Raw genomic sequence first — 25,533 nt, forward strand, 5'->3', positions numbered from 1 at the left:
TTAAGTACATGGATTCCTTTGTCTACATTCTGTCAGATAAATTATGGCATCTTGCCCTCTTTGAATGTTGCTGACTATTGAATCTACGTTTCAGTCTGCCAAACAAGCCAACGATTAGAGCCAATTCCATCAGCTAGAGCTAATACTTTGAATCTCAGGTAAGTTCTTTATAATAAATTCAAACCCTTCCAACTTTATATTCCATCTTTCTCAGTCTAGCACTTATAAAACATAAGCCAGGGCTTCCCTGGTGGCACAGTGTTTGAGAGTCCACCTGCCGATGCAGGGGACATGGGTTCGTGCCCCGGTCCAGGAGGATCCCACATGCCACGGAGTGGCTGGGCCCGTGAGCCATGGCCACTGATCCTGCGCGTCCGGAGCCTGTGCTCCGCAACAGGAGAGGCCACAACAGTGAGAGCCCCGCATACTGCAAAACAACAAACAAAAAAACCCAAAAAAACATATGCCACACACACATTCTGCAGGTTTCTGCGGATACACATTAGCAGGGTATAGCATTTCTTTTGATGTATATGCTAACTCCTACCAGGGTGGACATTATACTTGCCTCCTGGGGCCTGGTGGAATCTGACTGTAGTTATTAGGATGCAGTAAGTGTTGATGTGGGTGGTCTTGAGAAAAGTAGAAATTTCCTTGAAAACTAACCTATTTAGATGAGGTCTTTAGAGATATGTTAAGTAAGGGAAGGTTAGTTTCCTCAAATGGGGAGGAAGAAGGGTGGCTTCCTTTGGCGAGGAAACCACAGGAAGATTTGGGTTAAAAATTTTCATATTAATCTACCTGCACTTATCCTAAATACTCAATATATCCTTATCTTAATACCCAGCTCTTCCTGATCAATGTCCTGATATTAATCTGTGAGACTTAGCACAGATGTACCTTGAACTTGCATTTTAATCCTGCAACCCACACTTTTAGATTTGAAACTTGATCCTCAGCCATGTCTGCTGTGTGGCTAGAAGACGTGAGAAAATTTTAAGGCCCTCAGTGTGGCTCTCTGTGTCTTCCCATGCCTCGATCTGAGAGTTTAAACACCTAACATCTTTTAACATTAAGTGTAAACATTTTCATTTTGTAAGCTCTCTGGTGCTATAAGAAGCAGCTAATGGTCCCCGTGGTGCTTGTAGTTATTACTGCTGTAATAGACAAAATCAGCTGCCGCTTGACATGTAAAAGTATTGTCTTCAACTGGCAATATGTTCAAAGCAAATATTGCTGGTAATTTATTTATGGCTTCCACTACTCGGAAGAAGCACTTGTCTTTGCATTGGCAATGGAGTCACTACTACATTCAAGCTCAAAACCTTATTCCAGAGTCCCATCTTGAGCATCTTTTTCCTGGGATTACTCATGCCGGACAGGAAATCTGCTTCAGGAAGTTTAGAAAGTAGATTTTAATAAAAGGAGCTTGTTTCAAAAGTTATAAAATCTGGAGTCAAATGAAATAGGAAGGCAACCTAGAGTTTGGAAAGACTGAATCCCCTAAGCAGAACTCTAATGAATGTAGAGACTGCTGGTGGGTGCTGGGGACATGGAGGGAGAAGCCCTTGAGCAGGAATTGGATGCATGAGGGAGACGAAGCCTCAGTTGTATGTACAACTCAAAGAAAGAGGGCATTCTGGGTTCTCCCCTATCCCCTTTTTCCAAACTCTCACCAGTCCTTCCTTTACTCAAAATTAATTGGAAGCTAGTTGCCAGTGAATCCTGGGAAACCGAGTTTTCAGGAGTCAGTCCTCTAAAATAAAAATCAGAGCTGGAAAAAGAGAAATAGTCTTTAAAAATTATTCACACAAATATGCCATCCCTTTACGATAACTTCTCACATTCCAGTTCACTTGTTCAAATACCCCACCACTATGATAGTACTTTGATGCAAGTCTGTTTACTCCCTTGCTTTCTCCTGATACTGCCTTTGTATCTCTCCTTACTCTCTTACATTCCAATGTCCATTATCTAATAGTGTGTTTGTCCCTAGCCCTGTTCCAGTGTCTTTTAATTATGCTGGATCAACCCAAACCATTGCTTTCTCTTTTCTTGATCTCCAGCTTTCAAAGTCTTCCCGAGTAAAGTGTATAATAGTTTAGATGGTTTCCTTTATAAATTCATGATCACTAACCTAAAAGGTCCTTTAATATTGCCCTTTAATTCTGCTACATTAATCTGGACCCATCATTTCCCACTCTTTACACTTTGTTCTCTCTTTCTGCACTATTCTTGGTTTTTTTAAAAAAATCTTTATTGGAGTATAATTGCTTTACAATGTTGTGTTAGTTTCTGCTGTATAACAAAGTGATTCAGCTATTGCACTATTCTTAAATGGCAAGTCCCCACCATTTGCTATAATATCAGGAGATAATCTCTTTTAATTCAAAGAAAGGAAAAAAACATTAGGAGAACTTTCCTGTTAATTAACATAATAGAGTTACTACATCTGCTGCCATCTTTATCTCCTTTGGTAATTTAACAGAACAGAAGCTCTATTCCTACTAAACCCAATTCCCTTACTCCTGATTTGGATTGCATCACCTTGCACTCTCTAAGGATCCTTATTTTGTTCAATACCTTCTCTAATCTGGATCTTCTCCACTATCTTTTTTAAACATTCTAAAATCTTCCAAATTGGGAAAAATAATAAAGAAGAGTAAAGCAAAAAAGAAAAGCAAAACCAAACTCACCTTTCTCCACCTGACTTCTATTACTAATTACCACACTATCTCTTCTTCAAAGGCACAGTTTTTAAAATAATTCTTGAAAATGTTTTTCTATATCTTGGCAATTGTGAATAATGCTTCAATGAACATGAGAGTGCAATCCTTTTGAGATCCTGATTTCAGTTCTCTTATACATATACACACACACACACACACACACACACACACACATATATATATATATATATATATATATATATATATATATATATATATATATATATATATATATATATACATATATCCATTCAGAAGTGGGATTGCTAAATCATATGATAGTTCTATTTTTAATTTTTCGAGAAGCCTCCATACTGTTTTCCATAGTGACTATATACCATTTTGTATTCCCACCAACAGTGTACAAGAGATCCAATTTCTCCATATTCTCCCCAGTACTTGTTACCTCTGTATTTTTGAAACTAAGCATCCTAACAGGTGTGAGGTAATATCTCTTTGTGATTTTGATTTGCATTGCCCTGATGATTAGCGATGCTGAGTACCTTTTCATATACATTTTGGCCATTCATATGTGTTCTTTGGAAAATATATATTCAAGTTATTTGCCCATTTCTTAATCGAGTTATTTGGTTTATTTGCTACTTAGTTGTGGGAATTCCTTATAAATTTTGGATATTTACCCCTTACCAGATATATGATTTTCAAATATTTTCTCCCATTCCATTGGTTACCTTTCCATTCTGTTGGTTGTTTCCTTTGTTGTGCAGGAGCTTTTTATTTTGATGTAGTTCTACTTGTCTATTTTTGCTTCTGTGGTCTGTGCTTTTGGTGTCATAGCCAATAAATCATTGCCAAGATCAATGTCAAGAAGTTTTTCCCAAAATGTCCATCGACAGATGAATGGTTCAAAACATGTAGTATATATTTACAATGGAATATTTTCAACTTTAAAAGAAGAAGGTGGTTCTACCATTGTGGCAACAGGGATGAACCTGGAGGACAATATGCTAAGTAAATAAGCCAGTCACAGAAGGGCACATACTGCATAATTCCATGTATATGAGGTATCTAAAATAATCAGACTTCATGGAAGCAGAGAATAGAATGCTGGTTGCCAGGGGCTGGGGAAAGGGAGAAATGGGGAGCTGTTGTTCAACAGGTATGAATTTTCAGTTATACAAGATGAGTAAATTCAAGAAACCTGCTGTACCAATAGTGTCTGTAGTTAACAATAGTGTTAAGCACTTAAAATTAGTTAAGAGGGTCAATTTCATGTTAAGTGTTCTTACCACACACAGAAAAAATGGGACACAAGGAAGCTTTTGGAGGGGACAGATATGTCTATTACCTTGATTGTGTTAATTGTCTCATGGGTTTATGCACATGTCCAAACTCATCAAATAGTATACATTAAACATGTGCCATTTTTTTTTGCATCAGTTGTACCTCCATAAAGCTGTTTAAAAATGTTTATCTATATTTGATATCTTCACTTTATTACTTCCTTCTCATGCTTCAACCCACTCCCAATAGAATCCATCTTTTATTACTCCAATAAAAAGGTACTTCATAAGTTATTTCCAAATCCATGGATGCGATGTGAAAATTTTATCTCCTACTTACTTGACCTGTAAGTAGGATTTGCTTCTGTCTTTGAGACTTGATTTTCCTTGACCCAAAAACTCTTCTGGTTTTCCTTTAATCTCTGCGGCAGTTCATTCTCTATCTTCTTTGCAGGTACGTATCCTTCTCCTCAGACATTAAATGTTGAAATTCTGCAAAATTCAGTTCTAGGCCATTATGTCCTCTCACTCTAGAACTCATAATATGATTTCACAGAAACACACAGCTTCAGTTACCAACTCCATAAAGTTTGGACATTTGTGTACCTGAGACCTCTAATCTGAATTCTGTAAATCCAGTTGCTTATTTAACATCTAAATCTGTTTATTTAAAATATACATAAAGCTAAATACTCATGGTCTCCCTAAACTGCCGAATCTCTCCTCCTTCATTTTCACTTGTCTTAGTGTGTAGTGACACCATTCACCCAGTTGTATAAACCAGGCACCTAACAATAATCCTTGAGTTCACCCTCTCGCATCAGCCACTATATCCTATCCATTATCAATCTTATCCATTTTACCTCCTAGATACTTCCTTAATCTATCTAATGTCCTCTATCTACTCATCATTGTAAGTGGTAAATTAATGCATGAATATAAATTTCCCTGATTGCTTTGCTTGCTACCTATAGTTTTTATGGCAGAAAAATTTATATAAAAAAAATGCGGGGTTCCCTGGTGGCGCAGTGGTTGAGAATCTGCCTGCCAATGCAGGGGACACGGGTTCGAGCCCTTGTCTGGGAAGATCCCACATGCCGCAGAGCAACTAGGTCCGTGAGCCACAATTACTGAGCCTGCGCATCTGGAGCCTGTGCTCTGCAACAACAGCGGCCGCAACAGTGAGAGGCCCGCACACCGTGATGAAGAGTGGGCCCCACCTGCCGCAACTAGAGAAAGCCCTCGCATGGAAACGAAGACCCAACACAGCCATAAATAAATAAGTTAATAAATTAAAAAATATATATATTAAAAAATCCGTTCATCTTCCCTATATCTTCCCTTCTGTTCCTCCATCCTCCTCTCCCCATTTCAAGCAAGTATCCAGGACTCCCTAGAAACCTCTTCCTCAGGAAATATGCCATTTCTAAGCATCAAGGTGTGAAGGAGGAGATTACAAGGCAGTTGGAGGATTAAAAGCCATTGAGTACAACAAGCACTGCCTGACACTACCTTTTTACTGGATAGAGCCTTGGAGCTGCACCAACTCATTAGAGGGATGTAGTTGAGAGAGATATAGGGAAGGCATGTAATAGGCATGAGGTATCTATCTCATCAAATATTTCAACATCCCAAACATTATACAGGAACATTTATAAATGGGACATAAAGGTACAGGTGTCCCGGTCTCAGAAGACCAGAAGGACCTCCACAACACTTTCATGTTACAGGGTTTTTATACCACTTTGGCTGTATAAGGTACCTCTAATAATGGCTGAGTCTAAATTCTCTACCTGCTCAGTTATTTAAAGAATTAAATTCATTTAAATCAAGTAAAGAAACAGTAGGTTTATAGCAGCTCATAACTGCTTACTTTTTAAAATTTATTTTTTTATTTATTATTTTTGGCTCTGTGTTGGGTCTTCGTTGCTGCACGCGAGTTTCTCTAGTTGCGGAGAGTGGGGGCTACTCTTTGTTGCAGTGCATGGGCTTCTCATCACAGTGGCTTCTCGTTGCGGAGCATGGGCTCTAGGTGCGCGGGCTTCAGTGGTTGTGGCGCATGGGCTCTAGAGCGCAGGCTCAATAGTTGTGGCACACGGACTCTAGAGCGCAGGCTCAGTAGTTGCAGAACATGGTCTTAGTTGCTCCGCGGCATGTGGGATCTTCGGGAACCAGGGCTGGAACCCGTGTCCCCTGCATCGGCAGGTGGATTCTTAACCACTGTGCCACCAGGGAAGCCCCTTAAATGCTTACTTTATGTAGAAATGCTGTCACCAATATATGGCAAGAACTTTGCTTGTATAATTTACACTAACTGGTATAATACACCTTCTACAAGAAAACTGAACAAGAATGAACTAGGGAGCAAAACATTTTTATCCTTTGAGCCATTCTGTTTTTAAGGGTTCTTGTAAGCTCTGATGTTTTATATCTGAGAGAAAGAAAAAAAAATTTTAATTGGAAATTTAGAGATATTTTTTTAAACTTAAAATGAAGATCTTGGTAGTAATCGAGTGTATTGTATTGTCATGTGTTTTATCATTCAATTTATAGAACTAATTGCCCATGTGTTCTTATAATAGGGGAGGAAAAAATAACGGTTTTAGTCCCAGTATAGATATTGCATGATAAAAGGAGAATGATGACCATCTCCATTTCCAAAGGGAGAACAGGAATTCCAAACATGCTATGCCATAAAACGTTTAATTCAGCATTTTAAAATATTTTGAGCATTTTGAACTCAATGATTTGTAACTTCTAAAAAAGTATAATGTATATACATAATTTCCACACATTTAAAATGAGTTGTTAAATTGTTGAGACCTGACTTCTTTCTCAAAATTAAGGTATGCTAGTCGGACCTGAGAATAGCCTCCAGAGGGCGACCAAGTTTCATCCCTGCAAACAACTGCATCAAACTTTAACATTGCTTCCAACAAAAGCAAGGACTTTCTAAAGTTAAAATTTGAAAAGCCAGTGATCATAGTTAATCCTTGAAAAAATACCATGACCCAAAGTCTGAATAGCTCTGCAAATATTGGTTGTTTAAGAAGGAGACCACCTCTAATTTGATGGTTTAGTAGAGCAAGGGCCTTTGAATCTAGACAAATCTCACAAAGCTACTAGATCAGCAAAACTTGTCATCAGTTCACGCATGCTCTAATTTTCCTGCTCACTGAAGTCTACCTATTCTAAGCACCTTGTATTAGCAGGGTTTGGCTCTTGCATTTCCACAGACGCAAGGCCTTAAATTCAAGGGTCAGCTCTACAATTGGTTGATATATTACTTTGTAAACAGAGTTTCATCTACGGAATGGGATAAATATCTTATGTCTCATTGTTTTGTGAGTATTAAATTAGATAAATATATGAAAACACTTGACACAATGACTGGTAGGTAAACTTACTTTCTGCCCATTTCTTTTGCCCTCCCTTTTTTTCTCCTTAAGTTGAGAAAGATAGGATCTTATTATGTCATTCACTTCAATGTTTTAGTGCTATATCACTCTTCCATTACTTTTTCCCAAAGTATATTTTTAAAAATCTCACAGAAATAAAGTAGTGATTAAGTTTAAATAATTGATATTTCTCAATCCCTAGACAGAAGTATATCTAATAAAAGTAGGTTTGTTAATCTTTGACTGATAATGACTAGAAAATAAAGAAGTATTTCTAATTGGGCAATCCATCCAATTGGCTCTCACCGTGTACCAATGGATTATTTTTTTTCTACTTATTTCATCTTTATTATAGCTACAACACAGAGAACATTAGTTGAGTTAACTTTGTAACTGCCCTTTCTCATTATTCCTGACCTGTATCTAACTAGCAGACAGTTACTTTTGATTCTTCTGAGAAAGTTTCTAAAGCATTGCTTTTCTTTATAAAATAAACTTCCTGAAGGTAATGCTAATTTTAACTACTGATCAAGATGGCCTTAATGTGTCCCTCAGTTTGGCTCAACTTCAGACAGGTTTTTTCTTTACCATAGGCCCTTAACCTCCCTTTTCTGAAAACATTTACTTTAAGAAACTTGAAATTGTAAATTCTTTCTCTGCCCCTTTGAGATGTAAATTTTCTCCTAGTCACTTGATACTTTTCCAACCCAGAAATGTCTTTCTCAAGGACCTGGGAGTCAGCTCTTTGAAATATAACCTTCAAGAAAGGTATTGCCCCTACTTCCCAGTCTCTGTGGGGAGTATAGGAGCCTAACTTTGATAAGAGCCAAAGCAAACAGAGATGGTCTAATTATATTGACCAACCTCTTCTCCAGCATCCTCTACTATTTTTCCTACAGCTCATCCTGGCATCTAAAAACTTCCATGCCTTTTGTTTCAGCAGAACGGAGTTCAGTCTCTCTCCCCTATTACAGAATCATCTTGAGTAAAGTACTCCTTGCCTGTTTAACCATCTGGTGCAATTTTTCTTTGACATCACTCCATCACATACTCCAAACTGCCTACCACTTTCAGATTAATCTTATAAAACTTTGTATATGTGCTGCTGAAGTGAGCACAATCTTTATAAAACTTTGAATCACTCCCTATTTCCGGTGGCATGAAGCCCACCATTCAAACTTCTCCACAGTCTTATACCTTCCAAACTCATTAGTGTTCTCTTCCAAATCCTGAATTCTCTCCTCCAATAATATTAGTACATTTTCTTCCTAAACGTGGCTAACATTTCCCCATTTTGAGATTTCATGTCTCTTCTAATTTTTTTTTAATATTTGGAAATTTTATTATACTGTATTTGCCCATAACACATAAAATAGAAATTGTTTCAAGTCTTTGCAAATAAATTTAATACAGGGTATTAAGAACACCAGTGATGAAACTTCTGAGAAGTAAAGAAGGGCCACCTAGATAATGGAGTGATTAGTAGGAACAGGAATTTACTTTTACCCCTATGCTGGAAAGGCAGAGTTAAGCAGAGGGTTGTAAAGGAGTCCAGGGCCAGGTTAAATGATCATCAATGTCAGACCATACCAGTTCTGTCTCATTGGAGTTGGAGCCATGGAAGTTACAAAGTTGCTGCTGGAGAATCTTCACAAAGTAGAGGAAGAAAGGGAGAAATCTCGTAGCTTATCCCTAAACTCCCATATACCATCAGTTGCTTCTTTTTGGCTGCGCCTGATCAGAAGTAAGCTGCATGTATGAGTCTGCTATCATGTGATACAAAACAGATTCAAGAAGGAACAATGACTAAATTCAAGAAAAAGCAGCCCAAAACTAGTATTTTTGCGTGAATGTTGTGCAACAGTCTGTTTTCTGTATTTTTCTAACTTTATTGAGATGTAATTGACATATAGCATTGTGTAAGTTTAAGGTGTACAACCTGTTGGTATGTTACATGTTGTGAAATGATTACCACAGCGGAGCTAGTTAACACAACTCCGTTACCTCGCATAAATAACATTATTTTTTCGGTGAGAACATGTAAGATCTACTCTCTTAGCAACTTTAAAGTATATAATACAGTTCTGTTAACCTCAGTCACCATGCTGTAGATTAGATTCCCAGAAATTCATGTGCTAACTGGATATTTTACCCTTTGGTCAACATCTCCCCATTTCCCCCAACCCCAACCCCTGGCAACAACCATTCTATTCTCTGTTTCTCTGGGTTTGGCTGTTTTAGAGTCTACAATTTAGTTACATCATGCAGTATTTATTTTTCTCTCTCTGACTTATTTCACTCATCATAATGCGCCAAGGATCCATAAATGTTGTTGCAAGTGGCAGGATTTTCTTCTTTTTCTTGGCTGAATAATATTCCATCTATGTACGTACCAAATCTTCTATATCCATTTACCCATGTATGGACACTTTGGTTGTTTCCATTTCTCGGCAATTGTGAATAATGCTGCAATGAACGTGTGAGTGCAGATATCTCTTTGAAATAGTGATTTCATTTTCTTTGGATATATATACACCCAAAGCAGGATTGCTAATGTATGGTAGTTTTCTTTTTAATTTTTTGAGGAGACTCCATATTGTTTACCATAGCGGCTGTACCAATTTACATTCCCACCAACAGTGCACAAGGGTTTCCTTTTCTGCATCCTTGTCAACATTTGTTACCTCTTAGTCTCTTTGAGGTGATATCTCGTTGTAGTTTTGATTTGCATTTCCCTGGTGATTAGTGATGTAGAGCATCTTTTCATGAACCTGTTGGTGATTTGGATGTCTTCATTGGAAAAAATTTTATTCAATTCTTCTGCCCAAGTTTTAATTGAATTGTTTGAGAATCTATATCTATCTATCTATCTATCTATCTATCTATCTATCTATATAGCCATTGTATGAGTTCCTCATATATTTTGGATATTAAGACCTTATCACATACATGATGTGCAAATATTTTCTCCCATTCTGTAGCTCGCCCTTTCATTTTGTTGATTGTTTATTGTTCTGTGTAGAAGCTTTTTAGGTTGATGTAGTTATATAACAAGTTGTATATAACAAGTTATATAACAAGTTGTATTTCTCTTGGTGATTTTAAGATTCCCTTGTTATCTTTAACGTTGACATTTTAATTTTAATATTTCTTGGTATGGATCTCTTTAGGTTGACCTGCTTTGGAGCTCTCTGGGCTTCCTGTATCTGGATGTCTGTTTCTTTCCCCAGGTTAGGAAAAGTTTTCAGATATTATTTCTACAAATGTTTTCTGCCCCCTTTTCTCTTCTCCTTCTGGAGTTCCTATAAGGTGAATGTTATGCCATTTGATGTGCCATAAATCCCTTAAGCTATATTCATTATTTTCATTCTTTTTTCTTCCTTATTCTCTGATTGGATGAGTTCCTCTGACCTGTCTTTGAGTTCACCTATTCTTTCTTGTGCTTCATCTACTGTATTTCTAAGTTCAATTATTGCATTCTCCAGTTCTGTGACTTCTATTTGGAACTTTCTTATATCTTCTGTTTCTTCGTTGAAGTTCTCACTGTTTTCATCCATTTTCCTTCTGAGTTCAGTGAGCATTTTTATGACCATAACTTTGAACTCTTTATCAAGTAAATTACTTATGTTCATTTCATTAAGATTTTTCCCTGAGGTTTTATTTTGTTCTTTTTTTGGAGTATAGTCCTCTCTTTCTTCATTTTGCTTGACTCTCTGTGTTGGTTTCTATGCATTAAGTGAAATAGCCACATCTCCCAGTCTTGAAGAGCTGTGTGACAGATGAACCTTGTCATTTAACCCTGTCTACTCTTGGTTGCCTCTCAAATCTTTGTGATTGTCTAAGCAGTTTATTTTTAATAGACCTGGCACACCATCCCAGCAGTTGAGGGTGTGCCAAGACAAATGAGCAACCCAAAGTGGAGGATCTCAGGCAGTACCTAGATTCAGGTTGATAGGAAGCCAGAAAATTTGGTAACAGCTTTTAAAGAATGCAAATATATTTAGCCTTGTGAGATTGCAAGTGTAAGCCCTGCTGCGCCCCAGAAGCAAGCAATCTGAAGGTGTTCCCCGGGGAGCAGTCACAAGAAAACAGTGCTTCAGATAAGTGTACAAGCTCCATTCTGGGAGATACCAGTGAACTGTAGTAAGGCAGAGTGAGGGTGGAGAGATGACACCCCCAGCCTACCTTCCCCGAGAGCACATCCGTAGCCTCTAGATGTGTGCTGAACCTGAAGTCTGCTCTTAAGTCTTGTCCCTACTAGCAAATAGGCTTTTTTCATGTAAAGGCTGGGGCTGTGTCTCAGTCTGATGTGTAGTGGTACATCCTGGGGGTGGTATCCTACCAAGAACTGTCTCTCCAATTGTTACAGTCCCATGGGACCCAGAAAAGAAATCCCTCCTGGCCTCCAGAGCCAGGCGATCAAGGAGCATCCCCTGAGTGGAGACCACAAAAATGGGATCTCCTGTCTTGGAGATTCTGGGTCTCTGGAGCACATCAAAAGGAAAGTGTGAAGATGATGCTTACTGCCTGAGTGAGGCGGTGGGAAGAGTGCAAAGATGACACCATTTGAATAAAGGGAAAGAGGGAAAAGAAAAAAAGAAAAAGAAGAAGAAAATATATATATATAGCAAGACAGAGGAAGAGCAGGGAAGAAGGTGCCAGCTGGCTGGAGCACAAAGTTGTCACCTGCAGGAAAGGAAAAAGGGGAAAAAAGAAGGCACCTTTCAGTTTTATCAAGGCAGAGAGAGAGCAGGAAGATGGCACCCGCCAGCCTCTGTCCCTGGGGAGTATTCCAGCAGGCCCCTGTTCCTCAGATTAATGCTGTAAAATTGGGAAGTGAGTCTCTTTCACAAAAAGTCAGAGTGCTTTTCAAACAAACAGAATATTATTTATGTATATGTAAGTTTATTTATTTATTACAATAATCTAGGAGGTAAGACTTTACAAATAAAGAAATGTGCGGAAATATGAACTAACTTGCTTGTGAATAACAGACCTGGAGCATGCCTCAGAGAAAGTGTGTAAAATGGCTCAAAACTAGAGAAAGCATAGAAGCAAACTAACCACTGACACGGCACTAATAGAAAAGCTATCAAAAGTCTAAATCTGGGCTTCCCTGGTGGCGCAGTGGTTGAGAGTCCGCCTGCCGATGCAGGGGACATGGGTTCGTACCCCGGTCTGGGAAGATCCCACATGCTGTGGAGCGGCTGGGCCTGTGAGCCATGGCCGCTGAGCCTGCACGTCTGGAGCCTGTGCTCCGCAGTGGGAGAGGCCACAACAGTGAGAGGTCCATGTACCGCAAAAAAAAAAAAAAAAAAAAAAAACAAGTCTAAATCTGAGCGGAACCAGGAAGAAAGGAAATCATAAGAGGGATGAGACCTTGCTAAATAAATACATTTTTATTTCCATAATTAGAGGTAAGAATAAGGAAGAGATGAAACTAATTCCTAGTGTCAAGCCTATGTAAGTGGAAAGGGTGTGATTTCAATTAACAAGAATTTCTTGTTTAGATTCAAAACAAGTATTTGTGTCAAAGAACCAATTCCAGTAGATTCCATGAGACATGCATATTTATATTCATTTTTCTGCATCAATGCTTTTAAGCTTTTAACCCATCCTTCTGGTAGGAAAGAAAAAGACATAAATATGAAATATCTTATCAAGCTTTAATTATGTTTACTTCTTGATTTAAAATTACTCTTTATTAAGTTAAAACGAAGATATTCTAGACTAACTCCAAAGCAGAATTGAAATGGCACACGAAAATGATCAAACATGATTCAAACATCTCATTTAACTGAGATTTTACTACGTTTGTGTAATGATGTCTAAAATTGTGTTTTCATTAAACATAGCGGAGTAGAGCGAAACAGGGAGAGTCATCCTATAGACCTTGTTTGAATCTAAACATATTATCTATTACTGTAACTTTGAGAAAATCACTTAATTTGCATCAGCCTCAATGCCTTTATCTCTGAGAATAGTAATACCTATCTTGCATGGGGCTTGAGATCAAATAAGTTAAAACACAAGCAGAGTGTCTAGCAATTACAGTTGCTCAGTAAATAGCTCTTAATATTACCAATGGTCTCTGATGTGGGAAAACTATTACATAATAAAAAGATCCTTAATCGGGTATCTTTAAAATCAGGCTGAATGCAAAGAACTTCAGATTTTATGTCCTCCCTTTTTTTTATTTTTACCCAGAGAATAATGCAATTCAGAAAACAGAGGGAGAGATTAATTTCCACTTCAACTGAAAAGTCATCATTATAAGATTTTTTTCATCATGTGCTATAGTACATTAAATATAACCATAAAATCTTTGTTACCTCTCTATTGAAAGGTAGAATGTGGTGTCCCACTTCTTGAATATGGGCTGATACAGTGGCTTATTCAATCAACAGAATGCAAGAGCAAAGGTGTTCTTGCACTTGTGAGGTTAACTCATAGGAAGCCTTACAGATTCCAGCCAAGTCTCTTGAGATGTTTACTTTGGGTGAAGCCACTCACTATGTAAGAGTTCAACTACTTTGAGATATCCAGGTTGCTAAGACTCCAAAACTACACCGAGAAATTTCATGGAGAAAGACAGAGACAGAGAGAAAACCAGCCCCAGATTTTTCAGCCTGTGCAGCCCAACTCAAGCCCCAGATTTGTGAATGAAGATGCCATCTTGGTTGGACATTTCAGCACCAAAAGATGTGACTCAAAGAAAACTTAGCCAGAACCAAGGCCCCAGACATATGACATCAGTCAAGTTATCTAATCTATCTCCAATCATTCAAGCCACCACAGCTGAGGCCCAGTCATGATGGAGCAGAGATGAGCCATCCCCAGTATTCTTTATCTTTATTCTTAGCTCACAAAGTCCTGACTATAACAGCATGGTTTCTATTGTATCTACCACTGCATTTTGGAATGGTCTGTTATACTGCAATAGGTATCTGGAATATATGTCTTGATCATTTCTTACAGTTCTAAAGCCACAGAACTCCTTTTACCCATATTCAGGGAGAATGCTATCTCTTGCTTATTTTCAGTCTCCCTTTGAGTCATAGAATCTGTTCAGAAGCTTCCTTGGACGGAGTCAGTAAAAGAAAACTCTTGATTACAAAACTCCATTATTACAACCAGGATAAAAGAACAGCCAAATCTGCTCACACACACCCCATTTTTTCACCACATCATAAACAATGGATTGGCCAAATTTTTAAGTGCTTGACTCTGTTTGAAAGTAAGTAGTTTTCCATCTTCAACCTCTTCCCCTCCAACTCAACGTAGAGTGATGCTCTAGTCAACCTCCGGACTTCCTGATGCACCTCCCATCTCTGAAATGAGAAGTGAAGAAAAAACATCTTCAGAAGACTTCTGATATCAAGACAAGGGATAGAACAAAGGCCAAAGCAGCAATATTGCCATCCAAAGGTAAAACTACTGAACCTACACTGCAATACTCAGAAGGAAAGTCAAGACATGAGAGAACTAAGTGTAAAGCACAGCTATATTGGTGGCTTCTATTTAAATAATCAAGGTCAATAAGTAGGTCTCTGGGATGATGATCCCTATACCCTGTTACTTGCACCAGAACTGGGACATAACCAGGAACAAGTAGTTCAGGAATCTAGAGTCATTGACACTGAGAGCCAACTACAGGGAACATCAAACCTCCGGGACTATTAGTTCATGTGCTTCTGTACCTAAATTTGGAAAGACTGTAAGACTTTCTGAATCTTCAGGTAACTTGCATACTATTCTAATCATAAGCAATCATGCTCCCTCTTAAGCTAAACCATACAACTTCAGAATCAGGTGTTACTTCTTATTGGTACCACTGTCCACTAAGCAAAGACAGAAATACAGAAGTAATCCTGACCCCTGCCTTTCCCTCATATATTCCCCCTCCCCACTTTTCCCTTATTCCCACATATTGCTAGGTTTAATCAGTTCTGCTGCCTAGAGATCTGTTAAAGTCCTTCATTTTAATCATATTCCTTTGCCCTGATTCAGATCCTTGTCATCACTAGCCTAGGCTGCCCTCTATCTATTTCTGACCCTCCCATCTGAACTGTTGCCCTTCATATTCATCCTCAACACTACTATCAATATTATTTCTAAATTGCAAATTTGACCATCAACTGTCTAAAGACTTCAACATCTTTCCATTGCACTAATGATAAAGTCCAACTTCTAAACATGTCATAAAGGTCTCCATTTTTTGGCCTTGCTCTGCCAATTTAACTAATGTCTTTTTTTAGTAATTAAAATCTACTATCCTTGTTGTTTTACGAGTGTCAGTAGTTGCTGTTCTCACTTTTGAAAATATTTCCCCCTTTCATTCACTTAGAAAACTCCTATTCATCCTTTAAACCCAAATGCAGTGAAACCGATTTTCTCTCTCACTCAAATCACTTTCTCCTCAAAACTGTAATTTTACCTCTGTGTAGCTCAATTGTTTGTTATACTCTAATGACAACAGATTCTTAAATATACTCATCTTTGTATCTTAATATCCGATAATATGACTGACATTTAACAAACGCTAAACATACTTGACACTTGAATTGATTGAATTGAATTAAACTGAATCAATCACTCTCAAGAACACTAACGATTGTTAGGGTTTCCTGCATCAAGAGTACAAATCACGCTGAATTTTCATAATACTGCTAGTTTTGATTGAGGCACAGCAAACAAGTTTACAACAGAGTTCCCCTGTGAAAAGAATAACTTCAGTAAAAGATAACAAATACACTCAGAAGTCCATAAAGGAGGCAGGGTAGTCTAGGGGATTCTGTTCTCATCCAAAGTCTTGCTGAGATTTGATTCAGAGGGGAAAGATTGATTTTTCTAGCTTAAGTTAAACGAGGCATGGAACAAATGTCAAAAGCAGGACATAGACTTAGATTCTTCACTGTCACACCAGTAAAGTTACCGTCCTTCCATCTCCTTTAGAACAAACAAGAAAGCCTGCTGTGGACCGTGAACAAAACAACAACTGTGAATTTACACAGCTCCTTCAACTTCTAAGCTGTGTACTGAGAGTGAATTAGAGGTCTCCTCCAGATAGCATTGCAAATGAGCGTTATTTTATTTTCACCAAGCCTTTCAGGTGATACATGCGACAAAATCAGCAAAGTCAGTACTCACTGTGGCAGACAAAGTAACTATTATGTATCTGTCCTAAAAGTTCCTGTGATGTTCTGGCTAGTTTTGCTTAAGTACTATTTATAATATTTATGAGAAAGGAGGACAAAAATGAACCTGATGCTTTTGTGGAGAAGGAATTCCCTGGCTGAGCAGAAAAGCCTGCCAAAGTTTTGGTGTTTCTTGTTTGTTTGAAACAAGACTGAAGGACCATATAATGCAAGATGAAGCCATTAACAGTTAAAAGGGAGAGGACACACTAAAGAGACTCAGCCAGGGCCCTGGTAAATTGTCAAAAATTGTGGGCTTTCTTAGTGAGAGTCTAGGATTTGAGAAATTCATGAGGAGAAAAGGCGGAGGTCCCTGGGCACCTGAAAACGAGAATTGCTGCATTGAACTAGGCTGACTTTGGCATGGCATTTTGAAGAAGGCAGTCATATGGATTGTAACGAATAAATAGAGCATATCAGAGCCTGAAAACCTGAGAATAGGCTCCTGTGGGTGAAACGAGGTGAAGCACGGTGCTTGGTACACTATAAACCCTCAGTAACATTGGCTGGTTTTGAATGAAATGAAACCTAACCTGAATCCAGTCCCTACTCGGTAACAGCGGGGAAGATAATGGGTGCCTAGGCAACGTCTAGCAAGTTCTGGGCTAGAGGCGGCTCCCAACTCTTGCGTCACCAGGGGCCACAGAACTGAGTCGGGAAGGGAGAAGGGAGGAATCTGTGCGGAGGGTCATCCGACTGAGTCGGAACCGGACACTCTGGCAGGAAGTAGAAAGCGAAGAAAACGAAACGACCATTGGTGAATTTCAACACCACGTCGTGAATTTCAGATAATTTTCCACTTGTTTATTAAGGTGGAAAACTCGGATTCCAACGATGAAGGAGATGGAGTTTCGGCCCAACACATAAGTCAAACGGACCGATTGGTTCGGGAAGAAGATTTCTCCAGGTTCGTAAATAATCTGAGTGAAGAAGATTACGAACTTATGAGAGACAACAATCTTCTAGGCATTCCAGGTGAAAGTACGGAAGAAGAGTTGCTGAGAAGACTTCAGCTAATTAAAGGAAACGCCCCACAAGACTCAGATGAAAATACAGGTATATTTTGCTTTTGGAGGGAATCGGATGGGATGAATAAGGAACTTCATAATAGGAAATAGTAACTTCATAATAGTAAATAGTAAATTATACAGAAGTGACTTACATTAATTTGGTAAGTAACTTCTCATAAAAAGAACTGGCATTTACTTGATTTTTGGTGAGCATGTCAAGGTATGTTTGTTTGTTTTCCTGATTCACATTTGGGTTGTTTTAATTGGGAAACAGTGCAAAGTAGCCTATTTGTATTTTTCTTGGTTTTCTACCTCAACTGAAAGTCCCTCCTACTTCCTGAATTATTTTTTCTACATAGACATGTAAAAAAAGCAAACAGAAATATTCTCCACTGGGGACAATTGTGCTCTCTTCAACACCTGGGGACATTTGACAATGGCTAGAGATATTTTTGGCTGTCACAGGGGAGGCATGGGTGTTACTAGCATCTAGTAGGCAGAGGCCAGGGATGCTGCCAAAGATCCCACAATGCACAGGATAGCTCCCCAAAACAAAGAATTGTCCAGCACCAAAATGTCAGTAGTGCTAAGGCTGAGAAACCCAGCTCGGACCTCAGGTCTGGTGTCCTCCTTCCCAGTGTGAAGTAGAGGATTTTGCTGTCTAATGAAGAGGATACTATAATACTTTGGCTCTTGAATATGGTCTTATATGTAGCATGCTAGGTTCAGTCTATTCATTTGATCTGACCTTCAATTTAATGTCAATTAAAAATCTTGATAACATTAAGAAGTATTCAAAATGCAAACACTTTTAAACCTATAAAACTTGTTTATGTTTGGGCAATAACCTTATATTTTAAAACAGCTTATCTATTATCAAAAGCACATAAGTGAAGAGCCTACAAGTAGTCATGTTGGAGACTAATGAAAATTAGACAATAATGTAAATTGAACTAAACTACTAGCATTGTACCTTAACTGGTGTTTACCTTGTTTAATTGCATTAGTGTTTTGACAGTGGACTGAAAAAAAAGTCTCTTGATATTCCTCCGACAGTGGTACACAGGGCTGTGTATATGATGAAATACTGAAACATAGACTTCCTCCGGATTCCCTTTTTAAAAAATTCTCTAAGGTTATCTAGGATTAGCTCACTCTTTTTGGATGGAATCGAAACTTTTCTACCTTTACTTATAAATCTACACAGTGCAGTTTATAAAATATTAACTCTATAAATGTGAAATCAGTTGAAAACACCTGAGTATTTAAGTTCTCATTTTTTGTTTGTTTTTGAAACAAAGTTTCAGAGTGCTATTTTATGATGGTTCTAATTTTGGTAGTTCTTTTATACACCCTCCCCATTTTTTTTTGTTAACAGACAGAGGAGACTCTTCAGATGACGTGTCTAGTGGTGACTCTCTAATAGACTGGCTTAACTGTTCTGGACAAACTGAAAATATGACAAGTGGACAAAGAGAAAACCAATCTTGGAGAGAAGAGAGCCAAATTAATCCTAAAAGTGATCAGTTCATATTCAGTTTAGAAATAAATGCTAACCTTGATAATGGGAGTCCAAATCCAGAGAATGAATATGTAGCATCTGCAAGACTTCCCAGAAGAGAAAATATGGAAGACAGCCAAAGGCAAGTGGAAAGTCCACAATCTGAATCAATATTTACAAGACCATCTATGTCTGAACAAGATACAACTGAAACATTAATGGAATTCCCACCTACCACAAGTCAGAGAAGAGCAAGAAGTAGGAGCCCAGAGTATCGGAGAACCAGAGCAAGAATTGAAAGTTGGTCGCCTCCACGTTCACTTAGGGAAATTGTACAAAGACTTAATCATAGTATACCCTCTCAGAATTTTGAGCAGCCTCTGCTAAGTGAGAATGCGAGATTTTCTAGAACTGAGCACCAAGAAATATTGAGACAACAAATGACTGGATTTGAGTTGCAAAATAGCGGTCTTATTGAAACTTCTAGAACAAGGAATGCCGTTCATGGAGAAAATTCTCCAGATACAACCAGCAGTGGTGAATCTTGGGGAATGAGGGAAATATATCCAACCATACCCTTCAATCTTGAAGTAGGACAAGTTCATTCTGGAGCATATTCTCAGAGAGACAGCAGAGCTAGTAGAACTCAGTTAACATCTGAGACACCAAACAACACTGTCACTTCTGAAAGTGAACGAGGACTGAGGCATATGTATTCACATTCTGAGCAGGCAGGTGTGAGAGCTTATGTCAATACCATTAGAAATCCCGTTTGCAGAATGTTAAATACTAGCTTAAATGATACATCATCTGTTCCAATTCAGAGCACGTTAAGGCAGACAATGACAGAATTTAGTAACTCAAATAACCTTATGGACAGTGACAGTAATTTAGAGCATAGTGTCTCACCTCCAAGTCAAAACATGGAATGGCTAGAGTCACCTAATGGTAGTAGTAGTGGTACATTTGGTTCTGATTCGAATGCTAGCTATGATACCCATTCAAGTTCCACACTGAGTTGGCATTCAAGCCCCAATTGTACGTCTAGTTCCAGTTCTAGTCCTATTTCTGGTTCCAGCTCAAGTGATGAAAATTCAGGAATTAGCTCACTGATGTTTGAAGGCATTGAAGAAACAAACTTATCATCAGAGACCAGCCCAGGGGTTAGACAAATTAGCCTAATAATATCTGATGAAAGTGACTCTGGGTCCTCCCATAATCTGCAAACTACAGGACTCACCAAAGCACAGATTGACAGCTTGGCTGTAAGATCTTTTGGTGAAAATGATGCACTAAAAGCCTGTAGCATTTGCCTTACAGAGTACACAGAAAACAGCAAGCTTCGCATACTACCTTGCTCCCATGAATATCACATTCACTGCATTGATCGCTGGCTCTCTGAGAACTCTACGTGTCCGATTTGTCGTAGGCAAGTAGTGGATTCCAATGAGAGTGAAAATCCTGATCGATGAATTCTCAGCTATATAAAGTGTTATAGGGCTTCCCTGGTGGCGCAGGGCTTGAGAGTCGGCCTGCCGACGCAGGGGACTGTCAATAAAAATTAATTTCACACCATAGCAGTTCACTGAATTTCAATAAAAACTTAGCATGTGCACTGGGTTGAGATATTCCTGATTCCATGGGAGAAATGTCTTAATATGATATAATGAATCTAGATAGATCCTAGTAGTATTATCTCGTCATGTAAATCCCAGACATCTCTTAGCCCTGTTCAATCCTGGTTGTGCATGCAAAGAAACAGAAACCCAACCAAATATCAATATTTAAGAAGCCATTTAAGACTACATTAGAGTCATTCACATAAAGAAGTCATGTTACATTCCTAGAATGCCATAAAAAGCTTTGAAACCCTTCTCTTCCTATCTCTCTCCACAGCAGTTTATCCCACCTCCCTAACACTACCTTAACGTTTCTCCTATTCCCCACTACCAATGTATCAGTCAGTTCTAGCTAAAAACTGATGGCATACTTTAAAAGAGTGATGGAATAGCATTTAATGAAGAGACTAAAGTGTGTAAAGAATGAAGGGAAACCAAGAGATGATGAAGTACCCTGAGGCTAGCAGCTGTGAAAAACCAGTATTATAACCACTAGGTTTGAAGGGGCATAGAGAGATAGCAGTTCCTGCAAGCCAGAATGTCTTCGAGTTATAGGAGAAGACCACCCAACAAGAGATGTAACCTTAAGAAATGGCATCCACTGCCAACCTAAAGTTTGGAAGGGGGCAGATCATGGAAATAAATACCCTTGCCTTCTTTCCTCCTGACTTCTAATCACTTATCAGTAGTTCACATTAACCAAACCCAACCTGAAGACACAGACTGGTCCATGAAGCTGATAAAGATCAGCCTCCTGGAATCACGAAGCAGGGTTAAGAAGGATGGCGAGTAGATCCGGTAAGCAAATCAGAGACCATCTACCACAACCAGCATTCCCAACTCTCTTCAAACCCAGCCTGTGTATGCTTTCTTGCCTCTTCCGCTTCCGCTTGTTCTCTATTCCACTCTATGACTCAGCTCTTTAACAACCCTCTCTATTTTCCTTTCATTTACTCAGATCTTGTATTTTTAAAAGTGATAAGATGACAAAGCCTTAGAACTTAATTACCTTTCTCTTAAACATGTCACACTTTGATTTGCTGTGATTGTAAACAACTAAGGATAAAGGCAGTTATAGGTATGTCTTTAATTTTTGCTTCTTCAATATATTCAAGCTTCAATTTCTTTCTATATATGTTTAGTTCATATAATTAATTTTTAAAACAGATTCTGATTTCTTATAAAGGGTTTTATGGTTTATATATGACTCTGAATCCTTGTGTGAATGACCCAAAGTAGCCAATTGCTGCTTGGAGCCTCACAAGCTGCAATATGAAAGCCTTAAAGGTAAAACTTGGCTTCAAGAAACATGTCTACATAGTTCAATTCTAATTGTCCCCAGTAAAACCATCACCCAAAACCCCGAGTATTTGAAATCAAAATTTAGGTCATGCTTCCTTCCAACCTAAACATAGTGAAGGATTTTTCTCCTAATTCAGCCTGAAGACAATTTTTGGGGGGTTGTATTGGCCAGTCCAGAAAATTTTGCTTAAATTTTTCAATCCTGGTATAGGTGAGAGTACATTGTATTATAACCTATAGCAATAATCAGAAATTTTGTGCAATGTGCAGCCTATACAAATGTAGGCAGTGTTAAGTATACACCTTCTCTAAAAAGTTAAAGTCAGAAGCATCACTGACCTTTCTTTTCTCTGTGAATTGCTGGCAGCCACAGTATTTGCACATAACTACAAAATATAAATGGGGAGTGGTGGTGAAGTTTTTGAAAACATCTTTGAGGTAGCATATTTTTCACACAGAAGATATCTGCATGGCCAGAAAAGAAGGCTTGGATCAAACCTCTGAAATTTACATTAACTTCTGAAAGTTGTTTGAATAGTCTGATTTTTAGGAAGTATTTTTGATATCAGATATACTTCACTTAAAGTGAGTAGAATAATTATAACAGTACTTGGCTTTCATGCTATCCTAACAGATTAAAACCTTCCAAAGGATGATAATTGCTTAATTAATGCTTCAGTACATTCACATGCACCTTCTGTGGTCGACAGAATTCTAAGATGATGCCCAATGATCTTTGTAGGAGCCCCTCCCCTTTGATTATGAGACCTGTGAATGTGATGGAATATCATTCCCATTATTAGATTATATTATATAGCACAGTTGATTGGGAGCTTATCCAGAGTGAGCCTGACCTAATCAGGTGAGCACTTAAAAGGCACAGAGAGGACTTCTAATCCAGATAAGATGGTTTATACTTCCCTCTCCCTGCTCCCCCTTTATACGCACAACTATATATCCTGGAAATAATATGAGACAACCAAAGGAGATCTCTGAAAGGTCTAGAGAAGGTGAATTGCCTAGGGACCCTCAGAATGGATGAACAGCCTCATGGCAGGGCACCTTATGACCCTCTACCAACAAAAAAATGTGATCCAGGCCCAGCATTTCCTAACTCCCAACTTAGTAACAGGAAGTGGCTCAAAGAGGCTCTTCCTCCATCACATCAAATGGGAATCCCCCAAACACCAGGCGAGCCTTGAAGAACCTGCAAGGACGAACAATTGGAAGCCCTGATGATACTAAGTGACCAGGGAAAGTGCTTTCCTTCCCCACTGGGCCTGAGATCCCCCTTCACCACCCAGACACATCAGTGGCTAAGGGTCCCAGCAAAAGTGCTCCTACCACAAAAAGCTCCCACCTGGACAATGCTCTCCTCAGATGGGCCTGAGGCTCCTCTCCCCTCCCCAGAAACATCAGGCAACTTGCTGGTACCGGCAACGGAGATCCCTCCACAGAAAGCTCTCAATCTGGTAAGCACCCTCCACTCCTTACAGTCCAGGGAGACCCTGTCACAAGTGCCTGGCCCAGGAAGGACTCTTCATCACGTGTTCCAGAGATTCCCTTCCCTCACCAGAAGCACCAAGTGCCGTATCCTGGGGAAGCTACTTCAGACCCCATAAGCAGCATGAGAAGGGACCAGAGGTAACCCCACCTGCACAAGAGAAACAGACCATAAGAGTACCACAAAGGGTCAGAAAATTAGGTTATCATGGAACCACCATCCATAAAAGTACAGGAAATGTGTGCCAAACCTATAAAGAGTGAATGCCTGCTAAAAATTAAAGAAAACAAAACACTTTAAATAGGGACCAAAGTATCCTAACATAATAGCCAAAATGTCCAAAAGACAATAAAATATCACTACTTATACCAAGAACCAGATACATGACAGCTTGAATAAGATGTGACAGATGATGCCAACAGAGATGAATTAGATGTTAGAATTATCTGACAAGGGTTTAAAAATGCTGATTTCAGACCTTTAAGACCTTGAACACAGAACCTAGTCACTCCATGCCAGTATCCCAACCTGTAGAACTGTGAGCTAATAAAGGGATGCTGTTTTAAGCCATTACATTTGTACTAATTTCTTATGCAGCAACAGACAACTAATACAACTTCTCATCTAGGATCCATCCTGTACCTAGAAAATGATTATAATGAGTCCTAGACAAGTAAATGGCTTAATGTCTTGGTTCTAGGCCCACTATAACATTATATTCTACCATTTTTCCCAAAAATGGAATCCCTAATTCCTGCTACTGAAGCTGCTAGAAGACAGTATCCTTCCTGTTTGAACAACCACCAATATTTTATCGCTCTAACTTTACTTCACATCACCCTATCTCATTCTACCAGTGTATGCTGCTTATATCATAAACCCAATTTAACACTCTGACTTTGAAACTATAGAGCCACTTATTTTTCTCTCAAAGCGATTGCTGAGTATTATATTGCTCTTCCAAATCATATTCCTCTCTGTCTGCCCTGACAAATCAGAAATGGAGAAGATTTGTACCTGAATATTCTGAGCTCAACCTGATACGTTTTTTACATTACAGAATATCAGTTTAAATACACAGCATCACTGTGGTTGTGAGCATAAATATTTCCATCTTAAGAATTTTCTCTGTATTTTCTTGGTAGTTTTTAAAACATTTGTTTATTTTGGCCTAATTCCAAAAAAAAACCCCTTATCTGAATAACAAATTCTTTTTGAAAGTAGTTATAGCCTGTGGATAAGTTTTTGATAGCAATATAAAGTCTATCTTTTTTGGCTAACCATGAAAATAAGTTGTGCTCTCAATATTCCATGAAGAATTAAGTATAAAGATTCTTTTGTAAATGCAAACAAGCCTGAGCATCGAACAACATGAACATCAAAACACTGCATGTACTGGAAAGTTCACAAAGAAATGTGACGTTTCTGTTAAGTAATATTACTTGTTATCCATATACAATACTTTGAGATCTTCAGTATCTTCTTTACTACGATTAACCAAACATTTCATGTCTTTTCATTATTTGAGAGGTGAATGTATACTCCCTTCAATGAGAAGTTCCTGGTATGAGAATTTCGAATGGAAACTGAACTGCATTTCTTTTCTGTCACTTCATTTAAGATTTGAAAATTCTTTACCATCCTAACTCAGGCTTTCTCCCTATGAAATAAGAGGCTCTCCTTTGTGTGATATTCAAAACTCTCCATTTTTCAGCATCAAGCCAGCATCTTTAACATCACTGCAAAAATGTGGGGATTTGGAAAAGCATGTTGGGGAAAATCCTTTTTCTCTCATCCACCATTCGTAGAGGACAGACACTAATTATAAGCCAACTCTGGGCTCTGGGTTCTCCATTCTCACATCACTAGTCACAACACAGTTATCTACCACCCCTGGCCTTGTCATCTTCTATTCTGGAAGTGTATTTTTTTTCTTTAGTAGCACTTGTGACTATCTAAAACATTTTTTATTTATCTTGTGCTTGTTTTCTTCCCCATTCCTATCCCAAAATAGAAGCTCCAAAAGATC

The 25,533-nt window shown here is 38.5% G+C and overlaps 1 protein-coding gene across 1 annotated transcript; it reads left to right on the forward strand.

Moving 5' to 3' along the window:
• Positions 1–8,937: 8,937 nt before the first annotated feature.
• On the forward strand, positions 8,938–20,551 carry LOC309801851 (E3 ubiquitin-protein ligase RLIM-like; the record flags this gene model as incomplete). Its single annotated transcript, XM_082616902.1, has 3 exons — positions 8,938–9,027; positions 17,381–17,624; positions 18,957–20,551. The coding sequence occupies 3 exons, from the start codon at positions 8,938–8,940 to the stop codon at positions 20,549–20,551; spliced, it is 1,929 nt and encodes a 642-aa protein (XP_082473028.1).
• Between the last annotated feature and the right edge of the window lie 4,982 nt (positions 20,552–25,533).

This window comes from Mesoplodon mirus (assembly GCF_964341445.2).
Source record: "Mesoplodon mirus genome assembly, chromosome: 1".
NCBI classification, from domain to species: Eukaryota; Metazoa; Chordata; class Mammalia; order Artiodactyla; family Ziphiidae; genus Mesoplodon; species Mesoplodon mirus.